This window comes from Salvelinus alpinus, chromosome 11 (assembly GCF_045679555.1).
Source record: "Salvelinus alpinus chromosome 11, SLU_Salpinus.1, whole genome shotgun sequence".
NCBI classification, from domain to species: Eukaryota; Metazoa; Chordata; class Actinopteri; order Salmoniformes; family Salmonidae; genus Salvelinus; species Salvelinus alpinus.
Genome location: NC_092096.1, coordinates 18,965,227 through 18,984,340, shown reverse-complemented (window position 1 = coordinate 18,984,340; position 19,114 = coordinate 18,965,227). Strand labels below are relative to the sequence as shown.

Here is a 19,114-nt window from a genome sequence, read left to right as displayed (position 1 = left end):
TCGTGGCTGGGTCTTCCAGCATGACAACGAAACGAAACACACAGCCAGGGCAACTAAGGAGTGGCTCCGTAAGAAGCATCTCAAGGTCCTGGAGTGGTCTAGCCAGTCTCCAGACCTGAACCCAATAGAAAATCTTTGGAGGGAGCTGAAAGTCCGTATTGCCCAGCGACAGCCCCGAAACCTGAAGGATCTGGGGAAGGTCTGTATGGAGGAGTGGGCCAAAATCCCTGCTGCAGTGTGTGCAAACATGGTCAAGAACTACAGGAAACGTATGAGCTCTGTAATTGCAAACAAAGGTTTCTGTACCAAATATTAAGTTCTGCTTTTCTGATGTATCAAATACTTATGTCATGCAATAAAATGCAAATTAATTATTTAAAAATCACACAATGTGATTTTCTGGATTTTTGTTTTAGATTCCGTCTCTCACAGTTGAAGTGTACCTATGATAAAAATTACAGACCTCTACATGCTTTGTAAGTAGGAAAACCTGCAAAATCGGCAGTGTATCAAATACTTGTTCTCCCCACTGTACATACTGTATTTATGGTAGTATATACTGTATCTATGGTCGTATATAATGTATCTATGGTAGTAAATACTGTATCTATGGTAGTAAAAACTATATATATGGTAGTATATACTCTATCTATGGGACATACAGTGCATTTGGAAAGTATTCAGACCCCTTGACTTTTTCCACATTTTGTTACGTTACAGCCTTATACTAAAATTGATTAAATAAAAAATCTATCTATACATGATACCTAATAATAACAAAGTGAAAACAGGTTTTTAGACATTAAAAAAACAGAAATACCTTATTTACATAAGTATTCAGACCCTTTGCTGTGAGACTCGAAATTGAGCTCAGGTGGATCCTGTTCCATTGATCATCCTTGAGATGTTTCTACAACTTCATTGGAGTCCACCTGTGATAAATTCAATTGATTGGACATGATTTGGAAAGACACACACCTGTCTGTATAAGGTCTCACAATTGACAGTACATGTCAGAGCAAATCCCAACCATGAGATCAAAGGAATTTTCCGTAGAGCTCTGAGACAGGATTGTGTCGAGGCACAGACCTGGGGAAGGGTATCAAAACATTTCTGCAGCATTGAAGGTCCCCAAGAACACAGTGGCCTCCATCATTCTTAAATGGAAGAAGTTTGGAACCACCAAAACTCTTCCTAGAGTTGGCCGCCTGGCCAAACTGAGCAGTCGGGGGAGAAGGGCCTTGGTCAGGGAGGTGACCAAGAACCCGATGATCACTCTGACAGAGATCCAGAGTTCCTGTGTGATGACGGGAGAACATTCCAGAAGGACAACAATCTCTACAGCACTCTACCAATCAGGCCTTTATGGTAGAGTGGCCAGATGGAAGCTACTCCTCAGTAAAAGGCACATGACAGCCCACTTGGAGTTTGCCAAAAGGCACCTAAAGACTCTCAGACAATGAGAAACAAGATTCTCTGGTCTGATGAAACCAAGATTGAACTCTTTGACCTGAATGCCGAGCGTCACGTCTGCAGGCACCATCCCTACGGTGAAGCATGGTGGTGGCAGCATCATGCTGTGGGGATGTTTTTCAGTGGTAGGGACTGGGAGACTAGTCAGGATCGAGGGAAAAACGAAAAGAGCAAAGTACAGAGAGATCATTGGTGAAAACCTACTCCAGAGCGCTCAGGACCAGAGACTGGGGCGAAGGTTCACCTTCCAACAGGACAACGATCCTAAGCACACAGCCAAGACAACTCAGGTGTGGTTTTGGGACATGTCTCTGAATGTCCTTGAGTGGCCCAGCCAGAGCCCAGACCTGAACACGATCGAACATCTCTGGAGAGACCTGAAAATAGCTGTGCAGCGACGCTCCCCATCCAACCTGACAGAGCTTGACAGGCTCTGCAGAGAAGAATGGAAGAAACTCCCCAAATACAGGTGTGCCAAGTTTATAGCGTCATACCCAAGAAGACTCGAGGCTGTAATCACTGCCAAAGGTGCTTCAACAAAGTACTGAGTAAAGGGTCTGAATACTTATGTAAATGTGAAATTTCAGTTTTTTATTTTTAATACACTTGCAAACATTTCTAGAAACCTATTTTTGCTTTGTCATTATGGAATATTGTGTGTAGATGAGACGGGAAAAAACCAACTGAATCAATTTTAGAATAACGCTGTAAAGTAACAGAATGTGGAAAAAGTGAAGGGGTCTGAATACTTTCCGAATGCACCGTATAGACCACATTGTTTTCTCCCCAGTTATTTTGAACCTGTTCTCACCAGCTGCAGATGCTGTGTTTATGCCGTACAAGACCATGAACATCTAACACACACACAGACACACACACACACACCCTTCATCTCTTATTGATGGTTCCATTAAAGGAGCGTAGATGTCTGAGGAGAGGATAGAGGGAGGGGAGTTGAGGATAGAGGGGTGGAAGGATGAAGCGATAGGTTCGGCCGAGGGAGAACAAAAGGCAGCCAGAGATCAGGGCTCTCCCGTGGTTCCAATCCCTTCTCTCACTCTCTCTGTAGATACACTGGAATTAAGGTGTTGTATCCGCGGTTAAAGGGAGCAGGGTTCTGTTCCTTTTCAATATGGAACACAACAGTGTACAGGATAGAATGTCGAATAGATGGTTTATTGACATGAGAGCCCGCTCAAAGGGTAGCAACCATGTGACCTTACTCATCAAGGTTAAATGATTGTACATGACACGAATTAACCAATATAACCACAGCTCTAAAACTGGGGACATACAGTATAACATCTCTGTCCCTGTGAGTGATAATGGTTTCAGTCTCAGAAACATACAGTATAACATCTCTGTCCCTGTGAGTGATGATGGTTTCAGTCTCAGAAACATACAGTATAACATCTCTGTCCCTGTGAGTGATGATGGTTTCAGTCTCAGAAACATACAGTATAACATCTCTGTCCCTGTGAGTGATGATGGTTTCAGTCTCAGAAACATACAGTATAACATCTCTGTCCCTGTGAGTGATGATGGTTTCAGTCTCAGAAACATACAGTATAACATCCCTGTCCCTGTGAGGGATGATGGTTCCAGTCTCAGAAACATACAGTATAACATCCCTGTCCCTGTGAGGGATGATGGTTCCAGTCTCAGAAACATACAGTATAACATCTCTGTCCCTGTGAGTGATGATGGTTCCAGTCTCAGAAACATACAGTATAACATCCCTGTCCCTGTGAGTGATGATGGTTCCAGTCTCAGAAACATACAGTATAACATCCCTGTCCCTGTGAGGGATTGTGGTTGCTGTCTCCTTCTCTATCAGAAACTGAGACTGGAAGGACAACCTATCCAGTAGCCTTTTTTGTATCTCCATCTGTTCTTAACTGTCTTGCCTAGTTAAAAAAAGGTTAAATAAAAAATGTATTTCAATTAAGAGGTGTGCCTTGTTAAAAGTTCATTTGTGGAATTTCTATCCTTCTTAATGCATTTGAGCCAATCAGTTGTGTTGTGACAAGGTAAGGGTGGTATACAGAAGATAGCCCTACTAGGTAAAAAACCAAGTCCATATTATGGCTAGAACAGCTCAAATAAGCAAAGAGAAACGACAGTCCATCATTACTTTAAGACATGAAGGTCAGTCAATCTGGAAAAGGTCAAGAACTTTGAACGTTTCTTCAAGTGCCGTCGCAAAAACCATCAAGTGCTATGATGAAACTGGCTCTCATGAGGACCGCCACAGGAAAGGAAGACCCAGAGTAACCTCTGCTGCAGAGGATAGGTTCATTAGAGTTACCAGCCTCAGAAATGTCAGCCCAAATAAATGCTTCACAGAGTTCAAGTAACAGACACATCTCAACATCAAATGTTCAGACGAGACTGTGTAAATCAGTCCTTCATGCAAAGAAACCACTACTAAAGTGCACCAATAAGAAGAAAATACTTGCTTTGGCCAAGAAACACGAGCAATGGACATTAGACCAGTGGAAATCTGTCCTTTGGTCTGAGGAGTCCAAATTTGAGAGTTTTGGTTCCAACCGCAGTGTCTTTGTGAGACGCAGAGTAGGTGAACGGATGATCTCCGCATGTGTGGTTCCCACCGTGAAGCATGGAGGAGGAGGTGTGATGGTGTGTGTGGGGGGGGGGGGGGCTCTGCTGGTGACACTGTCAGTGAATTATTTGATCAATTCAAGGCACACTTAACCAGCATGGCTACCACAGCATTCTGCAGCGAGACACCATCCCAACTTGTTTGCACTTAGTGGGACTATCATTTGTTTTTCAACAAGACAATGAACCAACACACCTCCAGGCTGTGTAAGGGCTATTTGACCAAGAAGGAGAGTTATGGAGTGCTGGATCAGATGACCTGGCCTCCACAATCACCCGACCTCAACCCAATTACGATGGTTTGGGGATGGGTTGGAGCGCGGAGTGAAGGACAAGCAACCAACAAATGCTCAGCATATGTGGGAACTCCTTCAAGACTGTTGAAAAATTATTCCAGGTGAAGCTGGTTGAGAGAATGCCAAGAGTGTGCAAAGCTGTCATCAAGGCAAAGTGTGGATACTTTGAAGAATCTCAAATATAAAATATATTTTGATTTGTTTAACAAGAATTTAAGCTTTCTGCCAACATCAGATATGTCTATGTCCTTGGATTTTTTTTTGTTACTTACAACCCTTGAAGGAGTAGGCTTGTTCAAACCTTTGACTGGTACTATATTTAGTTGGATAACCTGTATTACATAATGCAGTGTGTCCTAAATCTCTCCTCCAGTACCCACAGCTGTTACATTTATAGATCAACTCTATTATTAGCACCTGTTTGAACTACAGCGCTTGATGTTAAATTGTGGCCAACAACACTAAGATTCAAAGACCTTTCTCTCTCTCTGCTTTCTCTCTCTCTGCTTTCTCTCTCTCTGCTTTCTCTCTCTCTGCTTCTCTCTCTGCTCTCTCTCTCTCTGCTTTCTCTCTCTCTGCTTTCTCTCTCTCTGCTTTCTCTCTCTGCTTCTCTCTCTGCTTTCTCTCTCTCTGCTTTCTCTCTCTCTGCTTTCTCTCTCTCTGCTTCTCTCTCTGCTTTCTCTCTCTCTGCTTTCTCTCTCTCTGCTTTCTCTCTCTCTGCTTTCTCTCTCTCTGCTTTCTCTCTCTGCTTTCTCTCTCTCTGCTTTCTCTCTCTCTGCTTTCTCTCTCTCTGCTTTCTCTCTCTCTGCTTTCTCTCTCTCTGCTTTCTCTCTCTGCTTTCTCTCTCTCTCTGCTTTCTCTCTCTGCTTTCTCTCTCTCTCTGCTTCTCTCTCTGCTTTCTCTCTCTCTCTGCTTTCTCTCTCTCTCTGCTTTCTCTCTCTCTGCTTTCTCTCTCTCTGCTTTCTCTCTCTCTGCTTTCTCTCTCTCTGCTTTCTCTCTCTCTCTGCTTTCTCTCTCTCTCTGCTTTCTCTCTCTCTGCTTTCTCTCTCTCTGCTTTCTCTCTCCTCAGACTCATGGAGGAACGTGAGGGTGAAGGAGGATGTAGCAGAGGTGATGCTCCAGAAGCTGAGAGACAAGACAGAGTTCACTGTGCTGGCCACTCTGAAGCAGGAGAGACTCAACTCTGGAGTCCTGCTCTCCATACACTATGCAGAGCACAGGTAAGACAGGGTCCTCTCCATACACTATGCAGAGCACAGGTAAGACACAGTCCAGTCAGAGACACTATAGAGGACCCTGGTTGAAGTCCAGTCAGAGACATTATAGAGGACCCTGGTTGAAGTCCAGTCAGAGACATTATAGAGGACCCTGGTTGAAGTCCAGTCAGAGACACTATAGAGGACCCTGGTTGAAGTCCAGTCAGAGACATTATAGAAGACCCTGGTTGAAATCCAGTCAGAGACATTATAGAGGACCCTGGTTGAAGTCCAGTCAGAGACACTATAGAGGACCCTGGTTGAAGTCCAGTCAGAGACACTATAGAGGACCCTGGTTGAAGTCCAGTCAGAGACACTATAGAGGACCCTGGTTGAAGTCCAGTCAGAGACATTATAGAGGACCCTGGTTGAAGTCCAGTCAGAGACACTATAGAGGACCCTGGTTGAAGTCCAGTCAGAGACATTATAGAGGACCCTGGTTGAAGTCCAGTCAGAGACACTATAGAGGACCCTGGTTGAAGTCCAGTCAGAGACATTATAGAAGACCCTGGTTGAAATCCAGTCAGAGACATTATAGAGGACCCTGGTTGAAGTCCAGTCAGAGACACTATAGAGGACCCTGGTTGAAGTCCAGTCAGAGACATTATAGAGGACCCTGGTTGAAGTCCAGTCAGAGACATTATAGAGGACCCTGGTTGAAGTCCAATCAGAGACATTATAGAGGACCCTGGTTGAAGTCCAGTCAGAGGCACTATAGAGGACCATGGTTGAAGTCCAGTCAGAGACACTATAGAGGACCCTGGTTGAAGTCCAGTCAGAGACACTATAGAGGACCCTGGTTGAAGTCCAGTTAGAGACATTATAGAGGACTCTGGTTGAAGTCCAGTCAGAGACATTATAGAGGACCCTGGTTGAAGTCCAGTCAGAGACACTATAGAGGACCCTGGTTGAAGTCCAGTCAGAGACATTATAGAGGACACTGGTTGAAGTCCAGTCAGAGACATTATAGAGGACCCTGGTTGAAGTCCAGTCAGAGACACTATAGAGGACCATGGTTGAAGTCCAGTCAGAGACACTATAGAGGTCCCTGGTTGAAGTCCAGTCAGAGAACCTATAGAGGACCCTGGTTGAAGTCCAGTCAGAGACATTATAGAGGACCCTGGTTGAAGTCCAGTCAGAGACACTATAGAGGACCCTGGTTGAAGTCCAGTCAGAGACATTATAGAGGACCCTGGTTGAAGTCCAGTCAGAGACACTATAGAGGACACTGGTTGAAGTCCAGTCAGAGACATTATAGAGGACCCTGGTTGAAGTCCAGTCAGAGACACTATAGAGGACCATGGTTGAAGTCCAGTCAGAGACATTATAGAGGACCCTGGTTGAAGTCCAGTCAGAGACACTATAGAGGACCCTGGTTGAAGTCCAGTCAGAGACATTATAGAGGACCCTGGTTGAAGTCCAGTCAGAGACACTATAGAGGTCCCTGGTTGAAGTCCAGTCAGAGACACTATAGAGGACCCTGGTTGAAGTCCAGTCAGAGACACTATAGAGGACCCTGGTTGAAGTCCAGTCAGAGACATTATAGAGGACCCTGGTTGAAGTCCAGTCAGAGACACTATAGAGGACCCTGGTTGAAGTCCAGTCAGAGACATTATAGAGGACCCTGGTTGAAGTCCAGTCAGAGACACTATAGAGGACCCTGGTTGAAGTCCAGTCAGAGACATTATAGAGGACCCTGGTTGAAGTCCAGTCAGAGACACTATAGAGGACCATGGTTGAAGTCCAGTCAGAGACATTATAGAGGACCCTGGTTGAAGTCCAGTCAGAGACACTATAGAGGACCATGGTTGAAGTCCAGTCAGAGACACTATAGAGGACCCTGGTTGAAGTCCAGTCAGAGACACTATAGAGGACCCTGGTTGAAGTCCAGTCAGAGACACTATAGAGGACCCTGGTTGAAGTCCAGTCAGAGACACTATAGAGGACCCTGGTTGAAGTCCAGTCAGAGACACTGTAGAGGACCCTGGTTGAAGTCCAGTCAGAGACACTATAGAGGACCCTGGTTGAAGTCCAGTCAGAGACATTATAGAGGACCCTGGTTGAAGTCCAGTCAGAGACACTATAGAGGACCCTGGTTGAAGTCCAGTCAGAGACATTATAGAAGACCCTGGTTGAAATCCAGTCAGAGACACTATAGAGGACCCTGTTTGAAGTCCAGTCAGAGACACTATAGAGGACCCTGGTTGAAGTCCAGTCAGAGACATTATAGAGGACCCTGGTTGAAGTCCAGTCAGAGACATTATAGAGGACCCTGGTTGAAGTCCAATCAGAGACATTATAGAGGACCCTGGTTGAAGTCCAGTCAGAGGCACTATAGAGGACCATGGTTGAAGTCCAGTCAGAGACACTATAGAGGACCCTGGTTGAAGTCCAGTCAGAGACACTATAGAGGACCCTGGTTGAAGTCCAGTTAGAGACATTATAGAGGACTCTGGTTGAAGTCCAGTCAGAGACATTATAGAGGACCCTGGTTGAAGTCCAGTCAGAGACACTATAGAGGACCCTGGTTGAAGTCCAGTCAGAGACATTATAGAGGACACTGGTTGAAGTCCAGTCAGAGACATTATAGAGGACCCTGGTTGAAGTCCAGTCAGAGACACTATAGAGGACCATGGTTGAAGTCCAGTCAGAGACACTATAGAGGTCCCTGGTTGAAGTCCAGTCAGAGAACCTATAGAGGACCCTGGTTGAAGTCCAGTCAGAGACATTATAGAGGACCCTGGTTGAAGTCCAGTCAGAGACACTATAGAGGACCCTGGTTGAAGTCCAGTCAGAGACATTATAGAGGACCCTGGTTGAAGTCCAGTCAGAGACACTATAGAGGACACTGGTTGAAGTCCAGTCAGAGACATTATAGAGGACCCTGGTTGAAGTCCAGTCAGAGACACTATAGAGGACCATGGTTGAAGTCCAGTCAGAGACATTATAGAGGACCCTGGTTGAAGTCCAGTCAGAGACACTATAGAGGACCCTGGTTGAAGTCCAGTCAGAGACATTATAGAGGACCCTGGTTGAAGTCCAGTCAGAGACACTATAGAGGTCCCTGGTTGAAGTCCAGTCAGAGACACTATAGAGGACCCTGGTTGAAGTCCAGTCAGAGACACTATAGAGGACCCTGGTTGAAGTCCAGTCAGAGACATTATAGAGGACCCTGGTTGAAGTCCAGTCAGAGACACTATAGAGGACCCTGGTTGAAGTCCAGTCAGAGACATTATAGAGGACCCTGGTTGAAGTCCAGTCAGAGACACTATAGAGGACCCTGGTTGAAGTCCAGTCAGAGACATTATAGAGGACCCTGGTTGAAGTCCAGTCAGAGACACTATAGAGGACCATGGTTGAAGTCCAGTCAGAGACATTATAGAGGACCCTGGTTGAAGTCCAGTCAGAGACACTATAGAGGACCATGGTTGAAGTCCAGTCAGAGACACTATAGAGGACCCTGGTTGAAGTCCAGTCAGAGACACTATAGAGGACCCTGGTTGAAGTCCAGTCAGAGACACTATAGAGGACCCTGGTTGAAGTCCAGTCAGAGACACTATAGAGGACCCTGGTTGAAGTCCAGTCAGAGACACTGTAGAGGACCCTGGTTGAAGTCCAGTCAGAGACACTATAGAGGACCCTGGTTGAAGTCCAGTCAGAGACACTATAGAGGACCCTGGTTGAAGTCCAGTCAGAGACACTATAGAGGACCCTGGCTGAAGTCCAGTCAGAGACACTATAGAGGACCCTGGTTGAAGTCCAGTCAGAGACATTATAGAGGACCCTGGTTGAAGTCCAGTCAGAGACACTATAGAGGACACTGGTTGAAGTCCAGTCAGAGACATTATAGAGGACCCTGGTTGAAGTCCAGTCAGAGACACTATAGAGGACCATGGTTGAAGTCCAGTCAGAGACATTATAGAGGACCCTGGTTGAAGTCCAGTCAGAGACACTATAGAGGACCCTGGTTGAAGTCCAGTCAGAGACATTATAGAGGACCCTGGTTGAAGTCCAGTCAGAGACACTATAGAGGTCCCTGGTTGAAGTCCAGTCAGAGACACTATAGAGGACCCTGGTTGAAGTCCAGTCAGAGACACTATAGAGGACCCTGGTTGAAGTCCAGTCAGAGACATTATAGAGGACCCTGGTTGAAGTCCAGTCAGAGACACTATAGAGGACCCTGGTTGAAGTCCAGTCAGAGACATTATAGAGGACCCTGGTTGAAGTCCAGTCAGAGACACTATAGAGGACCCTGGTTGAAGTCCAGTCAGAGACATTATAGAGGACCCTGGTTGAAGTCCAGTCAGAGACACTATAGAGGACCATGGTTGAAGTCCAGTCAGAGACATTATAGAGGACCCTGGTTGAAGTCCAGTCAGAGACACTATAGAGGACCATGGTTGAAGTCCAGTCAGAGACACTATAGAGGACCCTGGTTGAAGTCCAGTCAGAGACACTATAGAGGACCCTGGTTGAAGTCCAGTCAGAGACACTATAGAGGACCCTGGTTGAAGTCCAGTCAGAGACACTATAGAGGACCCTGGTTGAAGTCCAGTCAGAGACACTGTAGAGGACCCTGGTTGAAGTCCAGTCAGAGACACTATAGAGGACCCTGGTTGAAGTCCAGTCAGAGACACTATAGAGGACCCTGGTTGAAGTCCAGTCAGAGACACTATAGAGGACCATGGTTGAAGTCCAGTCAGAGACATTATAGAGGACCCTGGTTGAAGTCCAGTCAGAGACACTATAGAGGACCCTGGTTGAAGTCCAGTCAGAGACACTATAGAGGACCCTGGCTGAAGTCCAGTCAGAGACACTATAGAGGACCCTGGCTGAAGTCCAGTCAGAGACACTATAGAGGACCCTGGTTGAAGTCCAGTCAGAGACATTATAGAGGACACTGGTTGAAGTCCAGTCAGAGACATTATAGAGGACCCTGGTTGAAGTCCAGTCAGAGACATTATAGAGGACCCTGGTTGAAGTCCAGTCAGAGACACTATAGAGGACCCTGGTTGAAGTCCAGTCAGAGACATTATAGAGGACCCTGGTTGAAGTCCAGTCAGAGACACTATAGAGGACCCTGGTTGAAGTCCAGTCAGAGACATTATAGAGGACCCTGGTTGAAGTCCAGTCAGAGACACTATAGAGGACCCTGGTTGAAGTCCAGTCAGAGACATTATAGAGGACCCTGGTTGAAGTCCAGTCAGAGACACTATAGAGGACCCTGGTTGAAGTCCAGTCAGAGACATTATAGAGGACCCTGGTTGAAGTCCAGTCAGAGACACTATAGAGGACCCTGGTTGAAGTCCAGTCAGAGACACTATAGAGGACCCTGGTTGAAGTCCAGTCAGAGACATTATAGAGGACCCTGGTTGAAGTCCAGTCAGAGACACTATAGAGGACCCTGGTTGAAGTCCAGTCAGAGACATTATAGAGGACCCTGGTTGAAGTCCAGTCAGAGACATTATAGAGGACCCTGGTTGAAGTCCAGTCAGAGACACTATAGAGGACCCTGGTTGAAGTCCAGTCAGAGACACTATAGAGGACCCTGGTTGAAGTCCAGTCAGAGACATTATAGAGGACACTGGTTGAAGTCCAGTCTGAGACATTATAGAGGACCCTGGTTGAAGTCCAGTCAGAGACACTATAGAGGACCCTGGTTGAAGTCCAGTCAGAGGCTGGTTCAGGGAAGCAGCACTACATGCTAAGCTAACACACTGGCTATTTTATACAGTAGAGTCAGTAAAAACAGCTGAAGGGGGACTCCATCAGAGGAGGCTGGTGAAGGGAGGATGGCTCATAATACATGGATGAAATGAAGTGAAGTGAATGGTATAAATAAACAGGCGTTTGATGCGATCCCATTAATTCCGTTCCAGCCATTACTATGAGCCAGTCCTCCCCATTTAAAGTTCCGCCAGCCACCACTGGACTCCATATGTGGACCCTGTAATAAAGAGGCAAGAACCTGAAAAGTCCGGGCCTCGGGTAACGGCAGTACAATGCTGACCTACACCATCTGGTCATACAGATCAGACTGTGTACCATCTGTCAAGATTTCCCAAGTGTCATTTTATAAAGTTCAGCCTGCCATTGTTTTTATTGTGTGGGATTTGGGCATGGATTTCATGAGGTCATTTGAACAGTAGTATTTGCACTTCACTGCCAAGGCTCTGTTGTTGTCTTGAAGACAGTCCGTATTAGGTTAAACAGTCAGATTATGATTTATCCCCGTTTTCATTGTTCCGACCTCCAAGGACAGCTTTAAATGGATTTTTTTATTTTCTTTAATCTTAAATGTGGAAAGTAAATCCTTTGGGAGAAGCAAAGCAAAGCAGCTTGTCCTTTCTTCAGTTGAAGCATTCCACCCAGTAGATATGGGAGTTTATCAAAATTGGATTTGTTTTCGAATTCTTTGTGGATCTGTGTAATCTGAGGGAAATATGTCTCTCTAATATGGTCATACATTGGGCAGGAGGTTAGGAAGTGCAGCTCAGTTTCCACCTCATTTTGTGGGCAGTGTGCACATAGCCTGTCTTCTCTTGATAGCCATGTCTGCCTACGGCAGCCTTTCTCAATAGCAAGGCTTTGCTCACCGAGTCTGTACATAGTCAAAGCTTTCCTTAAGTTTGGGTCAGTCAAATCAAATCAAATCAGATGTATTTATATAGCCCTTCTTACATCAGCTGATGTCTCAAGGTGCTGTACAGAAACCCAGCCTAAAACCCCAAACAGCAAGCAATGCAGGTGTAGAAACACGGTGGCTAGGAAAAACTTCCTAGAAAGGCCAAAACCTAGGAAGAAACCTAGAGAGGAACCAGGCTATGAGGGGTGGCCAGTCCTCTTCTGGCTTTGCCGGGTGGAGATTATAACAGAACATGGCCAAGATGTTCAAATGTTCATAAATGACCAGCATGGTCAAATAATAATAATCACAGTAGTTGTCGAGGGTGCAACAGGTCAGCACCTCAGGAGTAAATGTCAGTTGGCTTTTCATAGCCGATCATTAAGAGTATCTCTACCGCTCCTGCTGTCTCTAGAGGTCAGGTATTCTGCCACTGTGTACTCTCTGTTTAGGGACAAATATCTATCCTTCCTTCCTTCCATCCAATTAGTTTTCCTTACAATCATTTATGTAATGGCTTCAATCTATCCCTTCATCCCTCCATACTTGCACTCCTTTCTGCAGATGGGGAAACAGACAGAGGCGTATCCATACTTGCACTCCTTTCTGCAGATGGGTAAACAGACAGAGGCGTATCCATACTTGCACTCCTTTCTGCAGATGGGTAAACAGACAGAGGCGTATCCATACTTGCACTCCTTTCTGCAGATGGGGAAACAGACAGAGGCGTATCCATACTTGCACTCCTTTCTGCAGATGGGTAAACAGACAGAGGCGTATCCATACTTGCACTCCTTTCTGCAGATGGGTAAACAGACAGAGGCGTATCCATACTTGCACTCCTTTCTGCAGATGGGGAAACAGACAGAGGCGTATCCATACTTGCACTCCTTTCTGCAGATGGGTAAACAGACAGAGGCGTATCCATACTTGCACTCCTTTCTGCAGATGGGGAAACAGACAGAGGCGTATCCATACTTGCACTCCTTTCTGCAGATGGGTAAACAGACAGAGGCGTATCTCGGATGATGGATTGTCTGCAGTCGGTGTTGGAGAAACACCTGTGACATTATCTCCCCCCAGACACAGTATTGATGACATGGCCTCTAAGGTCACAGTCAACCTGTCATCTTCCTTTATCTCATGGATCAGTGCTTTATTAACACACACACACACACACACACACACACACACACACACACACACACACACACACACACACACACACACACACACACACACACACACACACACACACACACACACACACACACACACACACACACACCTCTCAAGTTTGAATTGCTTACTCAGTCCAGTCTCTAGATGAATGTGCCAGACAGATAGTCAGCCAGCCAGCCAGCCAGCCAGCCAGCCAGCCAGCCAGCCAGCCAGCCAGCCAGCCAGCCAGCCAGACAGACAGACAGACAGACAGACAGACAGACAGACAGACAGACAGACAGACAGACAGACAGACAGACAGACAGACAGACAGACAGACAGACAGACAGACAGACAGACAGACAGACAGACAGACAGACAGACAGACAGACAGACAGACAGACAGACAGACAGACAGACAGACAGACAGACAGACAGACAGACAGACAGATTCAATCCTAGTAGGACTGTCTTGCTGCAGCTGGTGATGCTTAGTTTGCTTAGTTTAGTTTGATGTGATAAGGAAGCAGAAGGAATAAGGAAGCACAGTGATAAAGGAGTGTACATGCAACTCACGTCCAAACACACACGCACACGCACATGCACACGCACACACACACTTAAGATGTTTAAGATGTGGATTATAGCAGCTGCAGTGATAGGATCGTGTATGAAACCAAGCGATGAGGAAGTTTCAGAGGATAGTAGTGTGTGTGTGTGTGTGTGTGTGTGTGTGTGTGTGTGTGTGTGTGTGTGTGTGTGTGTGTGTGTGTGTGTGTGTGTGTGTGTGTGTGTGTGTGTGTGTGTGTGTGTGTGTGTGTGTGTGTGTGTGTGTGTGTGTGTGTGTGTGTGTGTCCCACACTAACTCTCCGAGTGCTATCAGATTTGGAGTCTATGGTGCCATTTCCACCCAACCCAGTAGATTGTAATGTCGGTGCAGGTGTACTTTTAGCTCTAGCAGTCTGGAGAGAGAGAGACCAGGCTGAGAGCAGACTGGGGGTTCTAATCAGACAGATGAATACTCTGGCTGGGGGTTCTAATCAGACAGATGAATACTCTGGCTGGGGGTTCTAATCAGAGAGATGAATACTCTGGCTGGGGGTTCTAATCAGACAGATGAATACTCTGGCTGGGGGTTCTAATCAGAGAGATGAATACTCTGGCTGGGGGTTCCAATCAGAGAGATGAATACTCTGGCTGGGTGTTCTAATCAGAGAGATGAATACTCTGGCTGGGGGTTCTAATCAGAGAGATAAATACTCTGGCTGGGGGTTCTAATCAGAGAGATGAATACTCTGGCTGGGGGTTCTAATCAGAGAGATAAATACTCTGGCTGGGGGTTCTAATCAGAGAGATGAATACTCTGGCTGGGGGTTCTAATCAGAGAGATAAATACTCTGGCTGGGTGTTCTAATCGGAGAGATGAATACTCTGGCTGGGGGTTCTAATCAGACAGATGAATACTCTGGCTGGGTGTTCTAATCAGAGAGATAAATACTCTGGCTGGGGGTTCTAATCAGAGAGATGAATACTCTGGCTGGGGGTTCTAATCAGAGAGATAAATACTCTGGCTGGGTGTTCTAATCGGAGAGATGAATATTCTGGCTGGGGGTTCTAATCAGAGAGATGAATACTCTGGCTGGGGGTTCTAATCAGACAGATGAATACTCTGGCTGGGGGTTCTAATCAGACAGATGAATACTCTGGCTGGGGGTTCTAATCAGAGAGATGAATACTCTGGCTGGGTGTTCTAATCAGACAGATGAATACTCTGGCTGGGGGTTCTAATCAGACAGATGAATACTCTGGCTGGGGGTTCTAATCAGACAGATGAATACTCTGGCTGGGGGTTCTAATCAGACAGATGAATACTCTGGCTGGGGGTTCTAATCAGACAGATGAATACTCTGGCTGGGGGTTCTTATCAGACAGATGAATACTCTGGCTGGGGGTTCTAATCAGAGAGATGAATACTCTGGCTGGGGGTTCTAATCAGACAGATGAATCCTCTGGCTGGGGGTTCTAATCAGACAGATGAATACTCTGGCTGGGGGTTCTAATCAGACAGATGAATACTCTGGCTGGGGGTTCTAATCAGAGAGATAAATACTCTGGTTGGAGGTTCTAATCAGAGAGATGAATACTCTGGCTGGGGGTTCTAATCAGAGAGATAAATACTCTGGCTGGGTGTTCTAATCAGACAGATGAATACTCTGGCTGGGGGTTCTAATCAGAGAGATAAATACTCTGGCTGGGGGTTCTAATCAGAGAGATAAATACTCTGGCTGGGGGTTCTAATCAGAGAGATGAATACTCTGGCTAGGGGTTCTAATCAGAGAGATGAATACTCTGGCTGGGGGTTCTAATCAGACAGATGAATACTCTGGCTGGGGGTTCTAATTAGAGAGATTAATACTCTGGCTGGGTGTTCTCATCAGAGAGATTAATTCTCTGGCTGGGTGTTCTCATCAGAGAGTTGAATACTCTGGCTGGGGGTTCTAATCAGAGAGATGACTACTCCTCTGTAATCCCTGTAATCTCCTCTGTAATCTCCTTTGTAATCTCCTCTGTAATCTCCTGTGTAAACTCCTCTGTAATCTCTTCTGTAAACTCCTCTGTAAACTCCTCTGTAAACTCCTCTGTAAACTCTTCTGTAAACTCTTCTGTAAACTCCTCTGTAATCTCCTGTGTAATCTCCTCTGTAAACTCCTCTGTAAACTCCTCTGTAAACTCCTCTGTAAACTCCTCCGTAATCTCCTCTGTAAACTCCTCTGTAATATACTCCGTAAACTCCTGTGTAATCTCCTCTGTAAACTCTTCTGCAAACTCCTCTGTAAACTCCTCCGTAATCTCCTCCATAAACTCCTCCGTAATCTCCTCTGTAAACTCCTCTTTAATCTCCTCTGTAAACTCCTCTTTAATCTCCTCCGTAAACTCCTCTGTAAACTCCTCTGTAAACTCCTCTGTAACCTCCTCTTTAATCTCCTCTGTAAACTCCTCTGTAACCTCCTCTTTAATCTCCTCCATAAACTCCTCCGTAATCTCCTCCATAAACTCCTCCGTAATCTCCTCTGTAAACTCCTCTTTAATCTCCTCCGTAAACTCCTCTTTAAACTCCTTCGTAAACTCCTCCGTAAACTCCTCCGTAATCTCCTTCGTAAACTCCTCTGTAACCTCCTCTGTAAACTCCTCTTTAATCTCCTCCGTAGACTCCTCTGTAATCTCCTCCGTAAACTCCTCTGTAATCTCCTCCGTAAACTCCTCTGTAAACTCCTCCGTAGCCTCCTCTGTAAACTCCTCTTTAATCTCCTCTGTAAACTCCTCTGTAACCTCCTCTGTAAACTCCTCTGTAAACTCCTCTGTAACCTCCTCTGTAAACTCCTCTTTAATCTCCTCCGTAAACTCCTCTGTAAACTCCTCTGTAATCTCCTCCGTAATCTCCTCCATAAACTCCTCCGTAATCTCCTCTGTAAACTCCTCTTTAATCTCCTTCGTAAACTCCTTCGTAAACTCCACCGTAATCTCCTTCGTAAACTCCTCTGTAACCTCCTCTGTAAACTCCTCTTTAATCTCCTCCGTAAACTCCTCTGTAAACTCCTCTGTAAACTCCTCTGTAACCTCCTCTTTAATCTCCTCCGTAAACTCCTCTGTAAACTCCTCTTTAAACTAATTCGTAAACTCCTCCGTAAACTCCTCCGTAATCTCCTTCGTAAACTCCTCTGTAACCTCCTCTGTAACCTCCTCTTTAATCTCCTCCGTAAACTCCTCTGTAAACTCCTCTTTAAACTCCTTCGTAAACTCCTCCGTAAACTCCTCCGTAATCTCCTTCGTAAACTCCTCCGTAGCCTCCTCTGTAAACTCCTCTTTAATCTCCTCTGTAAACTCCTCTGTAAACTTCTCTGTAAACTCCTCTGTAAACTCCTCTGTAATCTCCTCCGTAAACTCCTCTTTAATCTCCTCCGTAAACTCCTCTGTAAACTCCTCTGTAACCTCCTCTTTAATCGCCTCCGTAAACTCCTCTGTAAACTCCTCTGTATTTTCCTCCGTAAACTCCTCTGTAAACTCCTCTGTAAACTCCTCTGTAACCTCCTCCGTAAACTCCTCTTTAATCTCCTCTGTAAACTCCTCCGTAGCCTCCTCTGTAATCTCCTCCGTAACCTCCTCTGTAAACTCCTCTGTAATCTCCTCCGTAAACTCCTCTGTAAACTCCTCTGTAACCTCCTCCGTAAACTCCTCTGTAAACTCCTCTGTAATCTCCTCCGTAAACTCCTCTGTAAACCCTTCTGTAAATGAGGAATTCTTTCTTGGAAGTGTTTTCAACTGTAGTCCCTGCAGTTTTAAGAGCAATGCAACTACTGTTGATTTGCTTGTTTGAATGTGTCTGCAGCTTTTTCCCTGCAGCTTTTCAGTCCCACTTTTTAGTGCTCTGAATGATGACACGTTGTAGCACAGAAACATAGTAGTTTCAGCACCGATGTCCTGAAGGGAAAAACCTACAGCCGTTACCTCTCAGGCGTCAGCCATTGTAACAGATACTAATAGATAGAGTGTTTACTGTATCTGTTATCCAGGTATCTGGAGTTGGAGAGCAGTGGGCAGCGTAATGAGATCCGTCTCCACTACCGTACCAGGGACCAGCGGCAACACACTGAGCTGTTCCCCTACTCCCTGGCAGACGACCATTGGCACAAGCTGTCTGTGGCCGTCAGTGTCTCCCACGTGGTGCTGCACGTCGACTGTAACAGGTGAGTGTGGGCACTGGAGGGGGAGAGGGAGTTTAATGTTAATGTTTGCTGTTCATTTTTATTGTTGATTTCACTTTGGTTTATTATTTACACTACCGTTCAAAAGTCTGGGGTCACTTAGAAATGTCCTTGTTTTTGAAAGAAAATCACATTTTTTGTCCATTAAAATAACATCAAATTGATCAGAAATACAGTGTAGACATTGTTAATGTTGTAAATGACTATTGTAGCTGGAAACGGCAGATTTTTAATAGAATATCTACATAGGTGTACAGAGGCCCATTATCAGCAACCATCACTCCTGTGTTCCAATGGCACGTTGTGTTAGCTAATCCAAGTTTATCATTTTAAAAGGCTAATTGATCATTAGAAAAACCTTTTTGCATTTGTGCTGATTACAGTTTTTTACAATCGCTAGGACCCATTTCTCAATACTTAAGTCACTTTTTCAAAACTCTTCACACAGTTCTCCTAACTAACTTTCAGCTTGGCACAGCAGTTCATTTCACGATCAAAATGCCCTAAAACTACCAAAACACTTCATACACGTCTCAAATCAACTCTTCCATAACACTAGCAAAGGTTGTCACCCAACAAGCACACGTTGTCACTCATAAAACAATGACCTAAACAACACCAACAACAGGGAGCATTACACAATGTTTTCTTTACAAAACAAGAATGACACCTCTCTACTGTTTAGAATTCACTGTGGTATATGTTACAGGAATGTATCAGACATGATGCAATATGCTTCAATATGTTAAGGTCATTTTATGGCATTGAGTTATTCCAAAATACAATAATTTGTATATACACCATCTACCGATACAGATACAGTAGCAATACTAGTCAACCCTGTCTTCTGCATTTGGCCACAGGTTCTCATCCACATCACATCTTATGTCATCTTGGGCAATACACCTAGAAAATAAT

General features: G+C 45.3%; 1 protein-coding gene across 1 annotated transcript in view; it reads left to right on the top strand.

The window, feature by feature from the left end:
• Positions 1 to 19,114, top strand: part of nell2b (neural EGFL like 2b) — a 141,081-nt gene that overhangs the window by 16,207 nt on the left and 105,760 nt on the right. Inside the window, exons 3-4 of the mRNA XM_071331974.1 lie at positions 5,461 to 5,611; positions 18,005 to 18,178. Coding sequence (XP_071188075.1) covers positions 5,461 to 5,611; positions 18,005 to 18,178 — 325 coding nt within the window. The remainder of the gene's footprint in view (positions 1 to 5,460; positions 5,612 to 18,004; positions 18,179 to 19,114) is intronic.